The sequence below is a fragment of the Lampris incognitus genome, chromosome 12 (genome assembly GCF_029633865.1).
Source record: "Lampris incognitus isolate fLamInc1 chromosome 12, fLamInc1.hap2, whole genome shotgun sequence".
NCBI classification, from domain to species: domain Eukaryota; kingdom Metazoa; phylum Chordata; class Actinopteri; order Lampriformes; family Lampridae; genus Lampris; species Lampris incognitus.
In genome coordinates, this window is record NC_079222.1 from 17642686 (window position 1) to 17663393 (window position 20708).

The window sequence follows — 20708 nt, forward strand, 5'->3', positions numbered from 1 at the left end:
GAGATTCTGGGAAATACTTCCTCAGCCAGTGGTAGCAGTCAGTATGTGAGGACACGAGCGATGACTTTGCCTGTTGTTGACAGGAGTGAGATGTCCCTGTAGTTTCCACATGAAACTACAGTCCCACATGTCCCCTTTCTTGAATATGGCCACTATTAGAGCATCCCCCAAGTTTTTTTTCCCCAGACCTTGAGGAGGAGGGCGTGGATGTGGTACATGAGCTCTGATCCACCTTCCTTTAAGATCTTAGCTGGGATCACATCTGGACCAGTGGCCTTGTTGTTCCTCCTGATGGCATCTAGAACTTCAGTCATGGCGGGAAGTTCCCCAGTGTCTTCTCTGATGAGACTCTGGGGAATGTGGCTGGCAATGTCTGGTTCAGCTGTGCTGTTGCGGTTGAGAAGTTCTGGGAAGTGCTCCTTCCATCGGGTGTTAATGGAATTGTTGTCCTTCTGCAGTGCTTGCCCATCCTTTGAGCACAGGGGGGTTAAGCCACGCTTGCTTTGACCATAGACAGACGGCCTTAGTAGCACTGAAAAAGCCTCTGGTGTCATCCAAGTCTGCCAGACACTGGATTTCCAGAACCTTTTTCTGACCACCAAGAGTTCTTAAGCTCCCTCACCCATCTCTGGACATATGACTTGGCTCTGGAGTAAGCCACTCTTTTAACCTTGCAAACCACATCATTTTGGTAGGCTCAGAAGGCCCTCCTTTCTTGGTGATGAGCTGTTCTATCTCTGCGTCATTCTCATCAAACCAGTCCTAATGCTTTCTGGACTTGTACCCAAGGGTGGTTTTGAAGGTGTAAAGGATGGTGGACCTGAGCAGGCTCCAGTGCTTCTCAATGTCATCAGGATATTCTTGTTAGAGGATTTCCCCAAGAGATGCCTGAAGTCGCTGCTGGTTGGCAGTTTCATTCAGGCTTTCAAGGTTCAGTCTTGGCTGGATCTGCTTCTTTTGAACCCTCCTCTTCCTCTTGAGTTTGATGGACATCATGGAGTGGATGAGGCAATGATCTGTCCAGCAGTCACCTGCATCAACCATGGCCCTCGTGATGTTCATGTCAAGGTGGTCCCTGGACTGTACAATGACATAGTCAAGGAGATACCATTGTTTGGAGTGGGGGGGGGGCGTCTCCAAGATGCCTTAAATTTGTTTTTCTGGTGAAACAGATTGTTCGTGAAGGTGAAGTCATACTGAATACATTTGCTAAGAAGAAAACTCCATTGGAGTTGATTTTCCCAACGCCTTCCTGTCCTATGGTGCCCTTCCAAAGGTGTTGTTCCCGGCTGACCCTGGCGTTGAAGTCTCTAAGGAGAATAATCTTATCCTCCTTGGGGATTCTTGACAGCGTCTTGTCTAAGCAGGCGTTGAAGGTCGCTTCTATTTCCTCTTCAGATTCTGAAGTAGGGGCATAGGCACTCATAACTGTTGCCATCTGGTTGTTGGCAAGCACCAGATGAATGGTCATGAGATGCTCAATGATCCCCACAGGAAGTTGAGACATGTGGCTGATGATTTGGTTCCTGATGGCAAATCCAACACCATGGATCCTGGGCTCATCAGCAGTTTTTCCTTTCTGGAAGAAAGAGTAGCCACCCTCCTCCTCCTTCAGTTGTCCTTTGTCTGCCCGTCTGGTTTCTGAAAAGGCAGCTATGTCAATCCGGCATCTCTTCGGTTCTCTAGTGATTATTGCGGTTCTCCTCTCTGATCTGTCACTGGTCGCACTATCCATCAGTGTGCACACATTCCAGACTCCAAAGTTCATGTTTCTGTGTTTCTTACTGTATGTGGTGATCCATCTGGATGCAGTAATCCAGTCAGGAAGACTGAGGCAGGCTATTTTTAGGGCACCTTTTCTAGCCCCTTTCCCAGGTGGGGTGAGCAGAGGGGGTCCTAAAGAGGGCTACCGAAGGGCTCTTTCTACCTCTTTTCAGGAGCCCAGCAACTGAATCTAACACCCACCCATGCCGGTCACCATAGGACTTAATCTGGGATGTGAGGGTGGATTCCCTTTATGGAAGACGCCTGCGCATTACTTTGTTTAATGTGGGGAGACTGGTGCACAGACAGACACCACACGGTCCTTGACAGATCTGGGTCAGGATTCAGTGGCATGGAGTCCAAGACGACTGGGGGCCCATTTCTGCTGCACCCTTCTTTCACCTTGCCAACCATTATGATGTTTCCCTAAAGTCAGCCATCATCCTCCACCTGTTCCACCGTTGAGGTCTTGGTTGGATTGCTCTTTGTCAGGGACCTCCCCCATTACCTTGCTGCCATGGGTGACCCTACCAGGAGCATAGCTCCAGACAGCATTGCTCTCTGGATCTCAGGCCCACTCAAGCTTCTCCACCACAACAAGGAGATAATCCATGGAAAAGAAACACACACACACATACCTGTAAATATATGTACACACAAACACGAAATTCAAATGAAAGTAGAAGTGTTCATCATTTCTCAACAAATACCAAATTAACATAAATGATATGAACTGTTTTCATTTCATCTTTATTATTTCACATTAAATAAGCAGCACATTTATAATGTTTTTCATGAGCTAGGACTGAGCAATCTATATTTGTTTGCTCTGTGCCTTGCTCAGCATGGTGATTTAAACCATATTCATTTGCTGATTATGAAAAATCGAAAAAACAACTTCTCAAATGCAGTATAAGTTACACTTGGTAAGATGACAATACAAGTCAGAGGGTTATGCAAACGTTACTTCAGATTCTAATTTTAGTTATGTGAGTCTTGCAAAGTAGGTTGCTCTGTACATATTAATCTGCCCATTTCAATCTTTGCTAATACACCCACTGAAATCCTTAAATATCAAGGTCCACTTCGGAAACTACAAAATAGTACAACTGTCAGAATTTGGATGGAAACTTACCTCTCACAGTAGCCTGTGTAATATTGTTTACATTAACTAAAGAAGTAGATGTTGTGTTTATTGCCAGACATTTGCATTATGACATTTGTAATATTAGCTTTACCACATTTGCAATACTTTCTAGTATTTTTAAGGTTTCAGTGCATGGCATTTTGCATTCAGTGTAAATCAAACAACTAATTGTCACTACTCAAGCTATTAGCGATTTAACAGAAAATCAGACATGCAGTTTAAAACAAGCAAAAGCATTATTTTCATGCCTTACATTGTTTTTCTCAGGGAGTACAGACCTAAGGTCAATGTGACCATGGTGGAGAATGGCTCAAAAGTGTCAGCATACAACCCTAAGACCTTTGTCTTTTCGAGGGAGAGGTCAGTTGGTGACCCAGCTGTTGATGCCATCACCACTGTCAACATCCCTGCTTGGGTGAGTTAATGGCTGTATGTTTTATGACTGAAAACAAGAAGAGGCAGAGTCTTTATGATCTTTAATTATTTTTCTCTCTATGATGAGCTTTTATTTCCTTTTTTTTTCACTCTCTTGTTTTTTTTTCCCCAATCATACATACACTCCGTATTCCTAACCCGCACCTGTTATTCTGACATCTATTCTCACTCTGTGTCCAGGCTGTCATGAATAAGCTGAAAGTAAGCTTCTGGAAGTCTTCCATGATGTCCATTTGGATGAACTCTATGGGGGTGGGTCTCTTCACCACCCGCACTGTGGACGAACTGCTGTGGGGCTATGAAGACCCCCTGCTGGCCCGAATTGCCCCCTCCTATCCTGATGTTGAAAAGATCTTTGGTCTCATGTACAAGGTACAAAACAGCTCTGCTGCTAAGTGAAGTTTTACTGGACTATTTGTTTGGGCAGCTTTAAAAGAGGAGGATCAGTCAGATGACAAATGATTAATCCATTCCATGCATTCATTCCTTCATATAATGTCCTTCTATTCGGTTAAACTAATGAACTGGTAAGTAAAATTGTATGCAAAAAGCATTTTTCTTTCGATAAATTGCCTCTCCAACCAAGGCATACCGGGCCCGATGCAGACCATAACTAAAAATATGTAGCAATCACATGCAAGCATGAGTATGCTTTGATAACTATATGTGAATTAGCACACATCTATATTCACGGAATCATTGATGGGAAAATCTATAGTATGTAGAGTGGCTTCATGTGTTGTACTCATTTAATGATTCATCAATAAATTCTTTGTATCGCCATCATGAGCAAAATTAGATTTAAGGCCCACGACAAACAAAAAAGCAATGCTACAGCAGAAAGACATGAGAAATGAGGAAGTCCTTCATCTGATTGGCCCACTGGTCCACTGGGAAGAACATAAAAGCCAACATTATGAAAAAGTTGAGCGGACAACCAAAATCCTCAGTGTGCACATTTAATAGGCAAAGTCTTAGTATGAGGAAAAACACCACAGGTTATCTCTGTTTTCCTACCGGGGCTTTACTGCATATACTTGGGAGGGCTTTTGGAGGGCTAACATACAAGTTGCCAGGAAATACTGAAAGCTGGATTTGAAGAAAAATGTTTAAGGGAGTGTGATGGAGATGATTGAGTGTAGGGGGGAAAGATTCTGGGGAGTGAGAGAGGGGAAGAAAAAGGAAGGAAATTAGGACTTAGATAAACCAATGGACATAGAAAATAGCAATTTCTACTGTGCACATATTAATAACGTATATTATATATTATATGTAAAGAAGGCTTGATTCTGTACATGAAATTAGGATGTAGTAGATAGTAGAGCAAAGATGGATGTCAAGATTTGAGTAAATATGTAATAGTTTGCTGTCTGTTCAGTGAAAGATGTTGCTCACCTGCTTCAAAATCATGACCAAAATGAACCATTACTTAAGGAAAATGTGTTTTTATTCTTGTTTTTGCTTTCTTTATGTGTTTGTCTATTTGTTGCCCTCTGTCTAGTAAGGAAATGTCTTTGCCCCTTTTGTTAACAGCAGAGGTCTTCTATTTTAGTGGTAAACCTTGACCTAGAAAACAGAAAAGCAGGGAGTAATGTGGAAAGAATCTCTGCAAGTGGAGTGACTTTCCCTGTGACACTGATTGGACTTGAGTCAAGATCCTTCACCCAAATGTTTTGTTAACACTTTCACCTACTCTCTCATTGTCTAGTGGCCTCAGCGTGGCCACTTGTGTTATTGTGACTACAGGGAACCCTCCCTCCCCTTTTCCTGCTTTCCTATCTTAAATGAAGATTGCTGTATTGTAGTGCTGTTATTCTCTGTTAAATACGCTGAGAGAGGCACGAAACCAGAGTCAAGTTCCATGTATCTGCAAACTGACATGGCCAATAAACATGATTCTGATTCTGACTCTGATTAGATTAAATCATATTATTTACCTCACACAAAAAAAACCCCACACTAATATTTAGCTCATGTTTATTTTTTTCTCCCCAACTGTATCCAGCCAATTGCCCCGCTCTTCCGAGCCTTCCCAGTCACTGCTTTCATCCCCTTCTGCCGATCTGGGGAGGGCTGCAGACTACCACATGCCTCCTCCGATACATGTGGAGTCGCCAGCTGCTTCTTTTCACCTGACAGTGACGAGTTTCGCCAGGTGGACGTAGCGCATGGGAGGATCACTCTATGGAATTAAAGATTTATCACTTAAATTAAATGTAATTATTGCCAGGTTTGAATGAGCTGTGCAGCTTCACTAAGTCTAGATATGTGACATACTGCAAAATCACATTAAATAATTACTGTTAATCATCACTTCGGAGATAGAAAAACATCTGAGTACTTTAAACGATTCTCTTTAATATTGAGGCTCTGAAAATTTTTTAAATATTTTGTTCTTTTTAGAAAAATGAGTCAAATGATGGAGAGTTTGTGTACCACACTGGGGAGCAGAACTACATGGACTACGGTCGAGTCGACACATGGAGAGGTCAAAGGTAAGTTCAATGCAGAAACAGGCAGGATTACACACTCATCACAGACACATAAAAACACACACACGCATACATCATACACACTCTGTTTTCACTATGATGACTGTAAGTTCACAGACATATGAGATACAAATTAATTTTAATAGTTTCTTATGTTAAATGTTTCCAGCCAGTAACAGTGGAGTGCTGCCTGGTCATGGTTTGTCTGTCCTTGCCCAGTATGCAGTATACAGGGCAGGGCAGGACAGTCTGATACTTGGCTGTTGTAATGCCTTAATGATGGATTTATTTGGTTGTGCTTAAGTCTTGACAGGCAAAACTACCCCTGCCACGTTTCACAACTTCTCCTCCTTCCCTGTCAGAAATGTGTTTTTGGGGTTTTTTTTTGTTTTTTTGTTTTTTTGGTTTGAATGAATGATTTATTTCAAATATCTACATAAACTGGGCATAACATACAGATAAGCCATTGCCAATAATCTGAAGTGATCAACAAATCCACACATCAAACTCAGCGAACAAATCTGTATGCATCAGATTATTTGTTACATATTGGAAAAGGAGTAGGAGGAAGTATATACGTATTATTTTCTACCCCGTCTCACCTACTCTTAAGTTAATGCAGCTACTATTCATTTCAAACTCAATTCCCACTGTACTGTATAGTTCAAATTCAATGCAAGTTGTGTTGCACAATACAAACTCAACTAATGTGAACAATAGGGGGAAAAAGGGGGGAAAAAGAACAGGGACAACACCTAGCCATTGGTTCAGATTTGTGGACGACACCTGGGTTAAAATTAAATCTCAGGATGTACCACATTTCACCGACCACATTAACTCTGTGGACAACCACATCAAATTCACCAGGGAGGATGTGAAAATGACAGGTTAGCCCTCTTAGACTGTGAAATTGCAATTGGTGATAGGGGACATTTTACCATTGATGTTTACGGTAAACCAACACATACTGATCAGTACTTAAGGTTTGACTCTCATCATTCACTGGAGCACAAACTAGGAGTCATCAAGACGCTATACCACCGAACCGACAACGTCCCCACTGACACAGTGACCGGAGAAGGGGAGAAATCCCACATTAAACAGGCCCTGGTTAAGTGTGGTTATCCTAATTGGGTGTTTGTCAAAGCCAGGAAGACTTCCAAACAGTGTACCAACCAAGTGAAGAGAGGAGAAGGACAGCAGCAGCCGAAGCACAAACCAGTGGTGATTCGGTATGTGGCGGGAGTGTCGGAAAAGCTGAGATGCATATTTTCCAAACACCGTGTCTCAGTTGCTTTCAAACCCCAAGACACGCTGCGCCAGAAGTCAGTCCACCCCAAGGATCAGGTCCCCTGGCACAAACAGCAATGTAGTGTACGCTGTTAAGTGCCAGGAAGATTACCAAGAGAATGGCACCACACAGGAGAGCTAATACGTCAAGTCAGGACTCTGCAATCTACACCCATCTACAGGCCAGTGGCCACTCTTTCAAGGATGAGGATGTGCACATCCTTGATAAGGCAGAAAGCTGGTTTGAATGGGGAATCAAAGAGGCCATCTATGTTAAGAGCGAACGACCATCCCTGAACCGAAGGGGTCCTAAGAGTACATCTGTCACCATCTGACAATGCTGTGATTGCAAATATTCCCAAATCCTCTGTGAATAGTACACATGGCCATTGAAACACTAGTTAATGGTCACACCCATATGTGCATATGAAACTGTTTGTTGGTTCGATCATTATGCGACTATTGTTTATAAGGTTGGGAATACCTGCAGTCAGTTTAGACTGAAGTGGTCACTTAATTGAGTGATGAAACTTATCTGTCAATAAACGCTGTATCCACATGAACTGATTCAACCCTCATTGATTTTTTTTCAATGTTCTCTAATCCTTGCTGCTCGCCGATCATCAGTGTCTCTGGCTGGAGATGAAAGATTGCTGTCTGGTCTTATCTTGGTTGTGTATAATGGTTTACTTTGCATGTTTTATTGATTAGTGTGTTGAACTCTGTTGTGTTGTTTAGTACTCACTGAAGTTTTTCAAGATCATTCTCATTGATTGATTGATCTCTGATGACCAATGATTTTTGCCTCCTCTGGAGACCCTTTTAGCTTTATGAAGACTTTACAGTTTTCAGTCCATGTATCTTGTACCTTTCCCATTTTTTTTATTAAAGATGTCAAGTTTTTCTGGCAATGTCTGCATTTTTTTGTCAGATGCTCATTTAAGAAAACGTTTGTGGTTTCTTCCGGTTTAGACGTGTTTTATCTGCAAAAACATTTCTTTGTGATTGATTTTGGCAACAGTCAGGATAATGGCAGTGAATGAACAGGTAAAAGTGTTGCAAGAACTGTATAGAAAAGGATGGCACAGAGTTTAAATTGTATCAATTTTACATCAATTTGATTTAATTTAATTAATTAATTTAATTTCAATTTCAAATTTTGTTTAAATTGTATCAATGCCTCATTAACATAGATCTTTACAAGCATTAAAAGGGGGCTATTCATAATCATTTGATTATAAATAGCCCCTTCTATAATATCTTTGATATAAAGCCATGCAATGCTCACTTTTTCTTTCCATTTTTATGTTGTTTTGTAGCCAATTGTCATTCTGGAACTCTAACCAGAGCAACAGTATCAATGGAACAGACGGAAGTGCTTTTCACCCCCTGCTGAGTAAAAATGAACGCCTCTATGTCTTCACATCAGATCTCTGCAGGTACAATACAGTAAAACGATGTGTCCCCTTTTCTGCTTCTCCCACAAGGTTGTTCTAAGTTTTTTTTAGGCTTTAAAAAGTACAAAATTAAGACCATCTGCGTTCTTTTAATGTTTTGAGTGACTGATGAAAAAGGTGTAAGATGTTAAAGTTAAATAGAACTTAATTACCATCAACAATCCACAATCCTTTAACATCATTAACCTTATTAATGACTATGAATAATGGATTGCCAGTGAAGTGGCAAAGCACATTTCAACTGACCTAGAAAACAATAATGATGGTAATTGCACCATAAGAATTATCTGCTAAGGCAAACTATGCCATCATGAAGTCCCAAAATTAGAAAGCCCTACTGTCACAGTGTTAAGAAAGGTCTGCTCATGTGGGTCACTGATACACGCAGTGGTCTCTCAAAGTCTATGGAGATGTGGTTGTTCTTCAGTGGCTTTGTGGCCCATCCACAACATTACACCTAGAGAGTTTGAAAGCTGAGGCAATGGCCTATTTCTGGTGCAAGACTTTGCCTCAACTTACCACAGAGTCTGAGTCTGAGTGGGAGATGTTGTGTGTGTGTGTGTGTGTGTGTGTGTGTGTGTGTGTGTGTGTGTGTGTGTGTGTGTGTGTGTGTGTGTGTGTGTGTGTGTGTGTGTGTTTGTTGCCGGGGGGTACATACATGTATACATGTCATGTTTTTCCATGTGTTTACATATTTCTTTACACATAGGGATTCTCATATCCCATGCTTCTTTTTGGTACTTGCTCTCCATCTTTCCAACCCAAGGCACAGTTGTAGGCCTACATTTCATTAGGAGATATCACTTAGCATGAGCTCATCGCAGGCCTCTTCTGTGAGGCTAGAGCCCGAGATCACACAAAGCTAGCATGACAAGAGACTCTCTTCCTCAAGTCAAGCAAAGATTCTCTCTCTCTCTCTCTCTCTCTCTCTCTCTCTCTCTCTCTCTCTCTCTCTCTCTCTCTCTCTCTCTCTATCTTGCTCGCTCACAGACATGCTGATTCTCTCACTTTCACTCATTGTCCTCTCGCTTATTTTCTCTGTCTCTACCACCCTCCACCTCTCTCTCTATCACACATCTCCTTCCTTGTTTAGTTAATTTAACTTGTTGACCTGATTGAACAGTATTTGGAAAGCTTTAATTGGACACAGTGCCAGATAAGTTCCAGCTAGTCAAGTGGTGCCTTCAAAAGACTACAGTATTCAGAAGATACACTTTTAGAAGCAGTAACATGCAAAAAAATAACATCCAGCAGAACCATTCATTCCTAATGCAGCTATTATATGATTTGAAGATACATCCTAAGATGCACTGGGACACATCGCCAGTGATATTTCTTGAGGTCCTCAGGAGTTTCGGGTCTTTCGACATCATACACCATCGCTCAGGTGACCCAGTCAGGGTTGATCAAGTCCTGGCTTGTGTCCCAGCAGCATGGGCCCACAGATCACTCCTTCTGATCCAAAGCCATCTGGAGGCCCTCTCTGCAGCCTTCATGGTAGACTTGATGGCTTTCCTTTTTGCAGCCCCAGTGATGTCAAGTAGAGTGTAGACCTTGCACAGTGAGCAGCCAGCAAGGCCTCCATACCCCACACCAATGGGCTCACAACATGCCTTCCAGCCTCCCTCCAGCACTGATCCACCAACTCTTGGTACTTGGACTGCTTCCACTCGTTTTCCTCTTCCATCCGGTCCTCCCAGGGAGCTGTCAGCTCTGTAAGGACCACCAGCTTTGAAGAGGCTGATAGCACTACGTCTGGCATCAACAAAGTTGTCATAATGTGATCTGGGAACCTGAGTTGTCCCCCCAAGTCGACTTGCAGCCCCCAGTCTGACACAGAGGTGAGGAGACTGGCTGCTGATCTGGGCTGTGACTGAGGCTGCCCACCAGCCCTGACAAAGGCAATGTTCCTCTGTGTGATCTGTGATGGCTCCATTCTAGCCTTATTGGTGCCAACATGAATAACAATGTTGCTGAAAGTAGTGGTGCTGTGCCGGTAGGACTACCAACAGGGCAGGTGAGGGGTGAAAACCGGTTTGCAGTCAGGAGAGGTGACTGCAGACCAGGTCACACAACCGGTTGCTTGCTCTTGAGAGGTTGTTGACAAGCAAGGAGTGTGTTGAGAAGATGGAAGGAGTACTTTGAGGGGCTGATGAATGAAGAAAATGAGAGAGAGAGAGAAGGTTGGATGATGTGGGGATAGTGAATCAGGAAGTGCAGTGGATTAGCAAGGAGAAAGTGAGGGCAGCTACGAAGAGGATGAAGAGTGGAAAGGCAGTTGGTCCTGATGACATACCTGTGGAGGCATGGAGATGTTTAGGAGAGATGGCAGTAGAGTTTTTAACTAGATTGTTTAACACAATCTTGGAACGTGAGAGGATGCCTGAGTGCAGAAGAAGCATACTGGTACCGATTTTCAAGAATAAGGGCAATGTGCAGAGCTGTAGCAACTACAAAGGTATAAAGTTGATCAGCCACACCATGAAGACATGGGAAAGAGTAATAGACACCAGGTGAAGAGGAGAGGTGATGGTTAGCGAGCAACAGTATGGTTTTATGCCATGAAAGAGCACTACAGATATGATGTTTGGTTTGAGAATGTTGATTGAGAAATACAGAGAAGATCAGAAGGAGTTACAGTGTGCCTTCGTAGATTCAGAGAAAGCTTATGAAAGGGTACCAAGAGAGGAGGTGTGGTATTGTATGAGGAAGTCGAGAGTTGCAGAGAAGTATGTACAAACACCAATTCCAATGAAGTTGGGACGTTGTGTAAAACGTGAACAAAAACAGAATACAATGATTGGCAAATCCTTTTCGACCTATATTCAATTGAATACACCTCAAAGACAAGATGTTTAATGTTCAAACTGATAAACTTTGTTGTTTTTTGCAAATATTCACTCATTTTGAATTTGATGCCTGCAACACGTTCCAAAGAAGCCGAGACAGGGGCAACAAAAGACTTGGAAAGTTGAGGAATGCTCAAAAAACACCTTTTTGGAACATTCCACAGGTGAACAGGTTAATTGGAAACAGGTGAGTGTGATGATTGGGTATAAAAGGAGCATCCCTGAAAGGCTCAGTTGTTCACAAGCAAGGATGGGGCGAGGTTCACCACGTTGTGAACAACTGCGTGAACAAATAGCCCAACAGTTTGAGAACAATGTTTCTCAATGTACAATTGCAAGGAATTTAGGGATTTCATCATCTACAGTCCATAATATCATCAAAAGATTCAAAGAATCCGGAGAAATCTCTGCACGTAAGCGGCAAGGCCGAAAACCAACATTGAATGCCCATGACCTTCGATCCCTCAGGCGGCACTGCATTAAAAACCGACATCATTCTGTAAAGCACCATCAAGGAGACTTGGTGGTGGAATGAGGAAGTACAGCAAATTATACAGAGGAAAAGGTTGGCAAAGAAGAAGTGGGATAGTCAGAGAGATGAAGAAAGTAGACAGGAGTACAAGGAGATGCAGCGTAAAGCAAAGAGAGAGGTGGCAAAGGCAAAGGAAAAGGCGTATGGTGAGTTGTATGACAGATTAGACTCTAAGGAAGGAGAAAAGGACTTGTACCGATTGGCTAGACAGAGGGACCAAGCTGCAAAGGATGTGCAGCAAGTTAGGGCGATCAAGGATAGAGATGGAAATGTGCTGACAAGCGAGGAGAGTGTGCTAAGAAGGTGGAAGGAATACTTTGAGGGGCTGATGAATGAAGAAAATGAGAGAGAGAGAAGGTTGGATGATGTAGGGATAGTGAATCAGGAAGTTCAGCGGATTAGCAAGGAGGAAGTGAGGGCAGCTATGAAGAGGATGAAGAATGGAAAGGCAGTTGGTCCTGATGACATACCTGTGGAGGCATGGAGATGTTTAGGAGAGATGGCAGTGGAGTTTCTAACTAGATTGTTTAACACAATCCTGGAAAGTGAGAGGATGCCTGAGGAGTGGAGAAGAAGCATACTGGTACCGATTTTCAAGAACAAGGGCGATGTGCAGAACTGTAACAACTACAGAGGTATAAAGTTGATCAGCCACAGCATGAAGATTTGGGAAAGAGTAATAGAAGCTAGGTTAAGAGGAGAGGTGACGATCAGCGAGCAGCAGTATGGTTTCATGCCACGAAAGAGCACCACAGATGCGATGTTTGCTTTGAGAATGTTGATTGAGAAGTATAGAGAAGGCCAGAAAGAGTTGCATTGTGTCTTTGTAGATTTAGAGAAAGCTTATGACAGAGTACCGAGAGAGGAGGTGTGGTATTGTATGAGGAAGTCAGGAGTTGCAGAGAAGTATGTAGGAGTGGTGCAGGATACGTATGAGGGAAGTGTGACAATGGTGAGGTGTGCGGTTGGATTGACGGATGGGTTCAAGGTGGAGGTGGGATTACATCAAGGATCGGCTCTTAGCCCTTTCTTGTTTGCAATGGTGATGGACAGGTTGACGGACAAGATCAGGCAGGAGTCTCCATGGACGATGATGTTCGCGGATGACATTGTGATCTGTAGTGAGAGTAGGGTGCAGGTTGAGGAGAGCCTGGAGAGGTGGAGGTATGCACTGGAGAGAAGAGGAATGAAAGTCAGTAGGAGCAAGACGGAATACCTATGCGTGAATGAGAGAGAGGACAGTGGAATGGTCAGGATGCAAGGAGTGGAGGTGACAAAGACATCTGAGTTTAAATACTTGGGGTCAACTGTCCAAAGTAACGGGGAGTGCAGTAGAGAGGTGAAAAAGAGAGTGCAGGCAGGTTGGAGTGGGTGGAGAAGTGTGTCAGGAGTGATTTGCGACAGAAGGGTACCAGCAAGAGTTAAAGGGAAAGTTTACAAGATGGTTGTGAGACCAGCTATGTTATATGGTTTGGAGACAGTGGCACTGACGAAAAGACAGGAGGCGGAGCTGGAGGTGGCAGAGTTGAAGATGCTAAGATTTTCACTGGGAGTAACGAAGAAGGACAGGATTAGGAACGATTATATTAGAGGGACCGCTCAGGTTGGACGGTTTGGAGACAAAGCAAGAGAGGCAAGATTGAGATGGCTTGGACATGTGTGGAGGAGAGATGCTGAGTATATTGGGAGAAGGATGCTGAATATGGAGCTGCCAGGGAAGAGGAGAAGAGGAAGGCCAAAGAGGAGGTTTATGGATGTGGTGAGGGAAGACATGCAGGTGGCTGGTGTGACAGAGGAAGACGCAGAAGACAGGAAGAAATGGAAACGGATGATCCGCTGTGGCGACCCCTAACGGGAGCAGCCGAAAGTAGTAGTAGTAGATTCTGTAAAGCATAGTACCACGTGGGCTCAGGAGCACTTCGGAAAACCATCGTCAGTTAACACAGTCCGTTGCTACATCTACAAGTGCAAGTTAAAACTCTACCATGCAAAGCGAAAGCCATATATCAAAAACAACCAGAAACGCCGCCGGCTTCTCTGGGCCTGAGCTCATCTGAGATGGACTGAAGCAAAGTGGAAAAGTGTGCTGTGGTCTGACGAGTCAACATTTCAAATTGTTTTTGGAAATCATGGACGTCATGTCCTGCGGGCTAAAGAGAAAAAGGACCATCCAGATTGTTCTCAGCGCAAACTTCAAAAGCCGGCATCTGTGATGGTATGGGGGTGTGTTAGTGCCCATGGCATGGGTAACTTGCACATCTGTGAAGGCACCATTAATGCTGAAAGGTACATACAGGTTTTGGAGCAACATATGCTGCCATCCAAGCGACGTCTTTTTCAGGGACGTCCCTGCTTATTTCAGCAAGACAATGCCAAGCCACATTCTGCACGTGTTACAACAGCTTGGCTTTTTAGTAAGAGTGCGGGTACTAGACTGGCCTGCCTGCAGTCCAGACCTGTCTCCCATTGAAAATGTGTGGCGCATTATGAAGTGCAAAATACGACAACGGAGACCCCGGACTGTTGAGCAACTGAAGTCGTACATCAAGAAAGAATGGGAAAGAATTCCACTTACAAAGCTTCAACAATTAGTGTCCTCAGTTCCCAAACGCTTATTGAGTGTTGTTAAAAGGAAAGGTGATGTAACACAGTGGTAAACATGCCCCTGTCCCAGCATTTTTGGAACGTGTTGCAGGCATCAAATTCAAAATGAGTGAATATTTGCAAAAAAACAATAAAGTTTATCAGTTTGAACATTAAATATCTTGTGCTTGTAGTGTATTCAATTGAATATAGGTCGAAAAGGATTTGCAAATCATTGTATTCTGTTTTTATTTACATTTTACACAACGTCCCAACTTCATTGGAATTGGGGTTTGTAAGAGCGCTGCAGGATATATATGGGGGAAGTGTGACAGTGGTGAGGTGTGCGGTTGGAATGACAGATGGTTTCCAGTTGGAGGTGGGATTACATCAAGGATCGGCTCTAAGCCCCTTCTTGTTTAAAATGGTGATGGACAGGTTGACAGACGAGATCAGACAGGAGTCGCCGTGGAATATGATGTTTGCCAATGACAATGTGATTTGTAGAGAGAATAGGGCGCAGGTTGAGGAGAGCCTGGAGGGGTGGCGGTATGCACTGGAGAGAAGAGGAATGAAAGTCAGTAAGAGCAAGACGGAATACATATGTGTGAATGAGAGGGAGGACACTGGAATGGTGAGGATGCAAGGAGTAGAGGTGATGAAGGCATATGAGTTTAAATACTTGCAGTCAGCTGTCCAAACTAACGGGCAATGCAGAAGAGAGGTGAAGAAGAGAGTGCAGGCAAGGTGGAGTGGGTAGAAAAGAGCGTCAGGAGTGACTTGTGACAGAAGGGTACCAGCAAGAGTTAAAGGGAAGGTTTACAAGATGGTTGTGAGACCAGCTATGTTATATGGTTTGGAGACAGTGGCACTGACGAAAAGACCAGAGGCAGAGCTGGAGGTGGCAGAGTTGAAGATGCTAAGATTTTCATTGGGAGTGACAAAGAAGGACAGAATTAGGAACGATTATATTAGAGGGACAGCTCAGGTTGGACAGTTTGGAGACAAAGCAAGAGAGGCAAGATTGAGATGGCTTGGACATGTGTGGAGGAGAGATGCTGGGGATATTGGGAGAAGGATGCTGAATATGGAGCTGCCAGGGAAGAGGAAAAGAGGAAGGCCAAAGAGGAGGTTTATGGATGTGGTGAGAGAGGACATGCAGGTGGCTGGTATGACAGAGGAAGATGCAGAGGACAGGATGAAATGGAAACGGATGATCTGCTGTGGCGACCCCTAACGGGAGCAGCCGAAAGTAGTAGTAGATAGTAGGAGAATAAGCAGCAGTTATCGATCTCACGAAGCCGACTCTCACAAAGGCGGAAGCCAGAAACTTGTGACCAGGTGGAGTTATTTCTCAGTGGAGGACAGAAAACTATTCTCATCAGGCAACTTGCTGAATTTCCTGCAGACCAAGCTGGGAGTAATTGATTTGGTTATTGCTGCTTGTAAGTCTCGGTGACCTTTGAAACAATGTGACGGTTTCTTTTTTCTTTTTTGAGTGAAGTAGATGAAAAGTTTCGTTCCCATTTGTCATTGAACAAAATGCCATGCTAAACATGCAAGGCTCAGCGTTTTCGATTTTTACCGATTTTCCCCAAAAAATACCCAGATTTTTTTAGAAGGAGCAGATTGGTTTAAACTGATTTTCACCCGGATTTTATGTTTCCACAGATCCAAAATTTGTTCCTGTTCGTGTGAGGTTATGTAACAGTGTCCTCTTGTGGCAAAATTCGGCCTTGCAAACATGTCAATGTTTAGCTCGACTACTCTACAATTTCTTCAACAGCCAGCGCTCAGCTGAATTGCTCAGGGTAATCAGAGGCATAACTTTGTAAACCAAATATGCATTTTAGTACCCTACTTCAGTTACTGTCCACATAGTTCAAGCCATTTACAACATTCCCAGCTCATTTCTGGAGTAATCTGGGTTTCTGATACCATTGCAATGACTAGCCAAGGTCAGACCATGAGGTGTATTAATGGAGGTCTTTGCTCTGCATTCTCCTCTATTTGCTGTGAGCTGGATGTGTCAGAGAATATTAGCTGGCTCCACAGCCTGCCACTTCTGCTTTGGTATGAGATTTCCTCAATCACCTGACTTAGTTCCTCTGGCTTCATGAGGTTAAGGGTGAAGGCCCAGGGAGCACTTATTTGAAATGGTACTTTCTATGAAATAACATGCATGACAGCATCCCCATAATGAAAGACACCAGCATGTCAGAGGCGATAGCATCCATGTTGAGAAGCATATAGTAGTGACCTCAAACTGCACCAATATACTCTCCAGCCCAAGGGAAAACTCTTGAGCAACTGGTGTTTACATTTTGTTGGTCCACGTTTCCCCAGTTTCCCGCTTAAATATGCTTATTTGGCTCTGCCTTCCCCCATTACATGGCTATTCTACAACCCAAGAGAATGCATGACTTTTGAGGCACTATTTATAGTAAGGGTAGGAATTATTCACTATTTTTTTTCCAGTATGCAATGGAAAATGTGTCCCTCGGGATGACTGCTCTGTTTTTTTTTCTTTTGTTTTTTTCAACCTAAATCATTTTCACTCTTAACTTCTGCTTTACATATATCATAATGTGATCACATTTTTAGCCAAGTTCGTTGATGTGATGAAGAAAGTACACCTTTATTTCTAACCCACACCTTATCCAAACAGTAGATAAAACTAATCTATATGACTTATTACATTTAATATATTTCCCTTGGTCATTACTTACTTCATTTGAGTTTAAACATGTAGGTATCTTGTGTTGTATTGGGGGAATTCTTGCCCACCTCAATACAAAACTGCTTTATGTCATTGATGATTGAAGGCATCTCAGTGGGGCAGGGATCTGGACTTTGAGTTAGCCATTACAATTCTGGTCTCTGTTGTGCTTAGATAATCCCATAGAGTACTTAAGTATAGAAACAATTTGATGACATTGTTACGTGCCCAGGTCCTACAACTTCAAACCAGCCACAAATCATCAGCCATCCTCCACCATGTTTGGCTATGATGTTCTCACTGTTTTTTTGTCAACCATTATTTTGTGGATTACGGACAAACACCTACTGTTGTGGAAATGGCTTTATAACCCTTCATAGACTGTCAAGCACTAATCATCACATATATATTTTGTATTTTGCATGGTGTGTCTACACAAATGTCCATGGCCAGACCGGTAGAGTTTGATATTTTATATGCAGGTGATAGCCCTTTCTGATAGATAATTACCTGTACTTGTTAACACTACATGGTTCTGATTTACTGCCTTGACTGATATAGACATAGCAAAGATGTGCTTATTTTTCTGTTCATGGCTTCTGCATTTTGGCAGGGTTTTGGCTGAGTAAATATTGACAAAATAAAGTTGTCAAATGAGGTTAGACTGATCAAATCTTAGGATTTGCTGAAGACCAGCCAATGGTTAGTTATGCTTATGTAAAACCATAGATGAAAAGATGGTGCGGAGATATATCAAGAGCTTATAGTATAAAACGATTTAGTATATACTGAAACTACGTACATGAACAAGAAGACCTAACATGCAGTGAAAAGCAAGGGTAACATGAGACCTTTTTCTTATTTTCTATCTTTTTATGATACTTATTCATTAACTTTGACATTTTATGATGATGATGATGGATTACATGTATATAGCGCTTTATTTTGACATCCAAAGCGCTTCACAGTGAAGGGGGAAACTCACCTCAACCACCATCGTTGTGTAGTGCCTACCTGGGTGATGCACGGCAGCCATTTTGCGCCAAAACACTCAACCACACATCAGCTTGAGGTGGAGAGGGAGTTATAATTGAGCAAATTACATGGAGGGATGAGTAGGTGGCCAGATGGAGAGAGCCAGGTTGTGGATTTTAACAGGACACCGGGGACCCCCTACACATTGTGATAAGTTCCATGGGATCTTTAATGACCACAGTGAGTCAGGACCTCGGTTTAACATCTCATCTGAAGGACAGCATCTTCCACAGCACAGTGTCCCCATCACTGCACTGTGGGGCATTGGGATTTGATTTTTGTTGTTTTTATTAGTGTAACCTCTTTTTCACTGGTGGGCAACGCCAAGCACATTTAAACAAGACAAAAGCCTAATGCTACCAGTTACTAAAGTGTTACAATACAAATCAATAGCGCAACAGGATCCTGAGTTCTCAGCAGTGGAATGGTGAGCTGGCTGAACCTCCTGTGTACTAGTAGGCTAGTGCCACTAATGACAATATTAGTGATAATTGATAATAGAAATAATTAACCAAGATAATAATCAATTTAGTAGCGCGGTGCCTCCACTGTGAAAATACTACACTTACCTAAGCTGAGTGAATGGTGTATCTTCCCAGAATAAAACAAACATGTGGTTAATGCAGATCTTATAACCCTGCTGTGTACTGAATTACTGTACAAGCTTATTACCAGCACTCTATAAGTAACCTAGGCTTTGCATAAGCGAAAAATGAGCTGCCAATACACCAGAACTATAATTAATAATAATAGGATTTATTTGATAATACTGAGAGAGAGAGAGAGAGAGAGAGAGAGAGAGAGAGAGAGAGAGAGAGAGAGAGAGAGAGAGAGAGAGAGAGTACCACACGAGTGTAGTATTGTTGATTAAATAAACATTAATTGGAATTACGCAGGGTGTGACAACCGGTCACAATAAACAGAAAGAAAGTATCAAAAGAACACAAAAATACCCAGCGCTTTCCGTTGGGGCCCCGTTGATGCACATAAAACAGCTCTCTGAGCGGAGGGCAAGGCAGCCACCGCTACGATGCCCAGTATAAATGAAATTTTCGGGTTACTCACAACCCATCGCTCCCTCGACCGGGAGGCTGTGTGCAGTCCAGAGGATGGAAGGCGTAGTGCTAGCCTAGCAGCTGGCAGGTGTCGACTCCCCGGTAGCGGCCTCCACCCGCAAGATGGCCACAGGTTGCAATGTTCAGACAACCCTGGCGAAGATAGTGGTCCTCCGGTGGGCCCAGCGCCGGAGAGCAGATGAAGCGAGTCCTCTTTGAACAGCAGACAGGTCCCAGGACTGGAGCAAAGCGGCTCCCCAAGTTAGATCACCGTCCAGCGCAGCCCGATGACTTCTGGCTAGCCTCCACAACTCTAGTCGGCTAACACACTAGCACTGGATGCTAAATCCACTTAGCTAGCTAGCGGCGACACTGGCTATGGGGCATAAACAAAATAATCGGACTAAAACAAACCCCACCAGCAAGCATACGACCGCGGGCCAATCGCAACACTCCTCAACTCAAATGCGGGCCTAGTACACGGGCTGTGTATAAAGTCTCCGCGAAACAGGTACTGAGACGGAGCAATAGAAAAAAATGGACGTCTCTCTTCGAAGTCTTGCTTGGAATCTCAAACTCCTCCCTCTCCGTGAGGAGATCGACCGTTGCGAACCTCGCGATTTCGCGGGCATAACAACTCCACACCACATCATTGGCTAATAACAAAATTCAAATAAAAATACAAAGAGCAAATACATCCCATTGGTCCACATGTTTAGAAACCCACAAGAACATAGGAAATGTCCAAGACACAAAGCATGCTGGTAAATGAAGTACCACAAAGTATGTACAGTAGATCTTAGAAGTCATTACATTAGGACCAGAGGAAAGACTGCCTCCTACTGGCCCACCAGCACCACCTTCAGCAGCGACACAATTTTCCCAGATCTCCCATCCAAGTACTAGCTAAGCAAGCCCACACTTGCTTTTCTGCTTCAGGTGTGGGAAGATGGTGGCTCAAACTCACGTTTGTAGCAGCCTCACCCATGAATAGGAACCTTTAACGCTCTACCCAGGACCTTTTTTTCTGACATGTCAGCAAACTTCGAGGAAGATGGGAATCAAGTAGAGAGGCAGGTGAGAAAGAGGGGTTAGAAGCACACTGCCAAGGCTCTGGCGGACATTAAAGCCCGCTTTATTTAACATAAGTTTTATTAGTGTCATGGCAGGATCAGGACTTGAGGAGTCATAGGTGAAACATAAGGTTTACTGGTAGGAAACATGAGGGTATCAGGAACACACATGACGAGAACATGGTACAGACATGGTAACATAGTTGTGACATGGGACAGCTGTGGAACGCTCTGACAATGAACAAACTAAACAACCGAACTTAATTACACAGAAACC

General features: G+C 43.3%; 1 protein-coding gene across 1 annotated transcript in view; it reads left to right on the plus strand.

The window, feature by feature from the left end:
• The window catches only part of scarb2b (scavenger receptor class B, member 2b), a 68851-nt gene that overhangs the window by 26411 nt on the left and 21732 nt on the right, over positions 1-20708 (plus strand). The window contains exons 4-7 of the mRNA XM_056290606.1: positions 3179-3326; positions 3527-3718; positions 5750-5841; positions 8448-8567. Coding sequence (XP_056146581.1) covers positions 3179-3326; positions 3527-3718; positions 5750-5841; positions 8448-8567 — 552 coding nt within the window. The remainder of the gene's footprint in view (positions 1-3178; positions 3327-3526; positions 3719-5749; positions 5842-8447; positions 8568-20708) is intronic.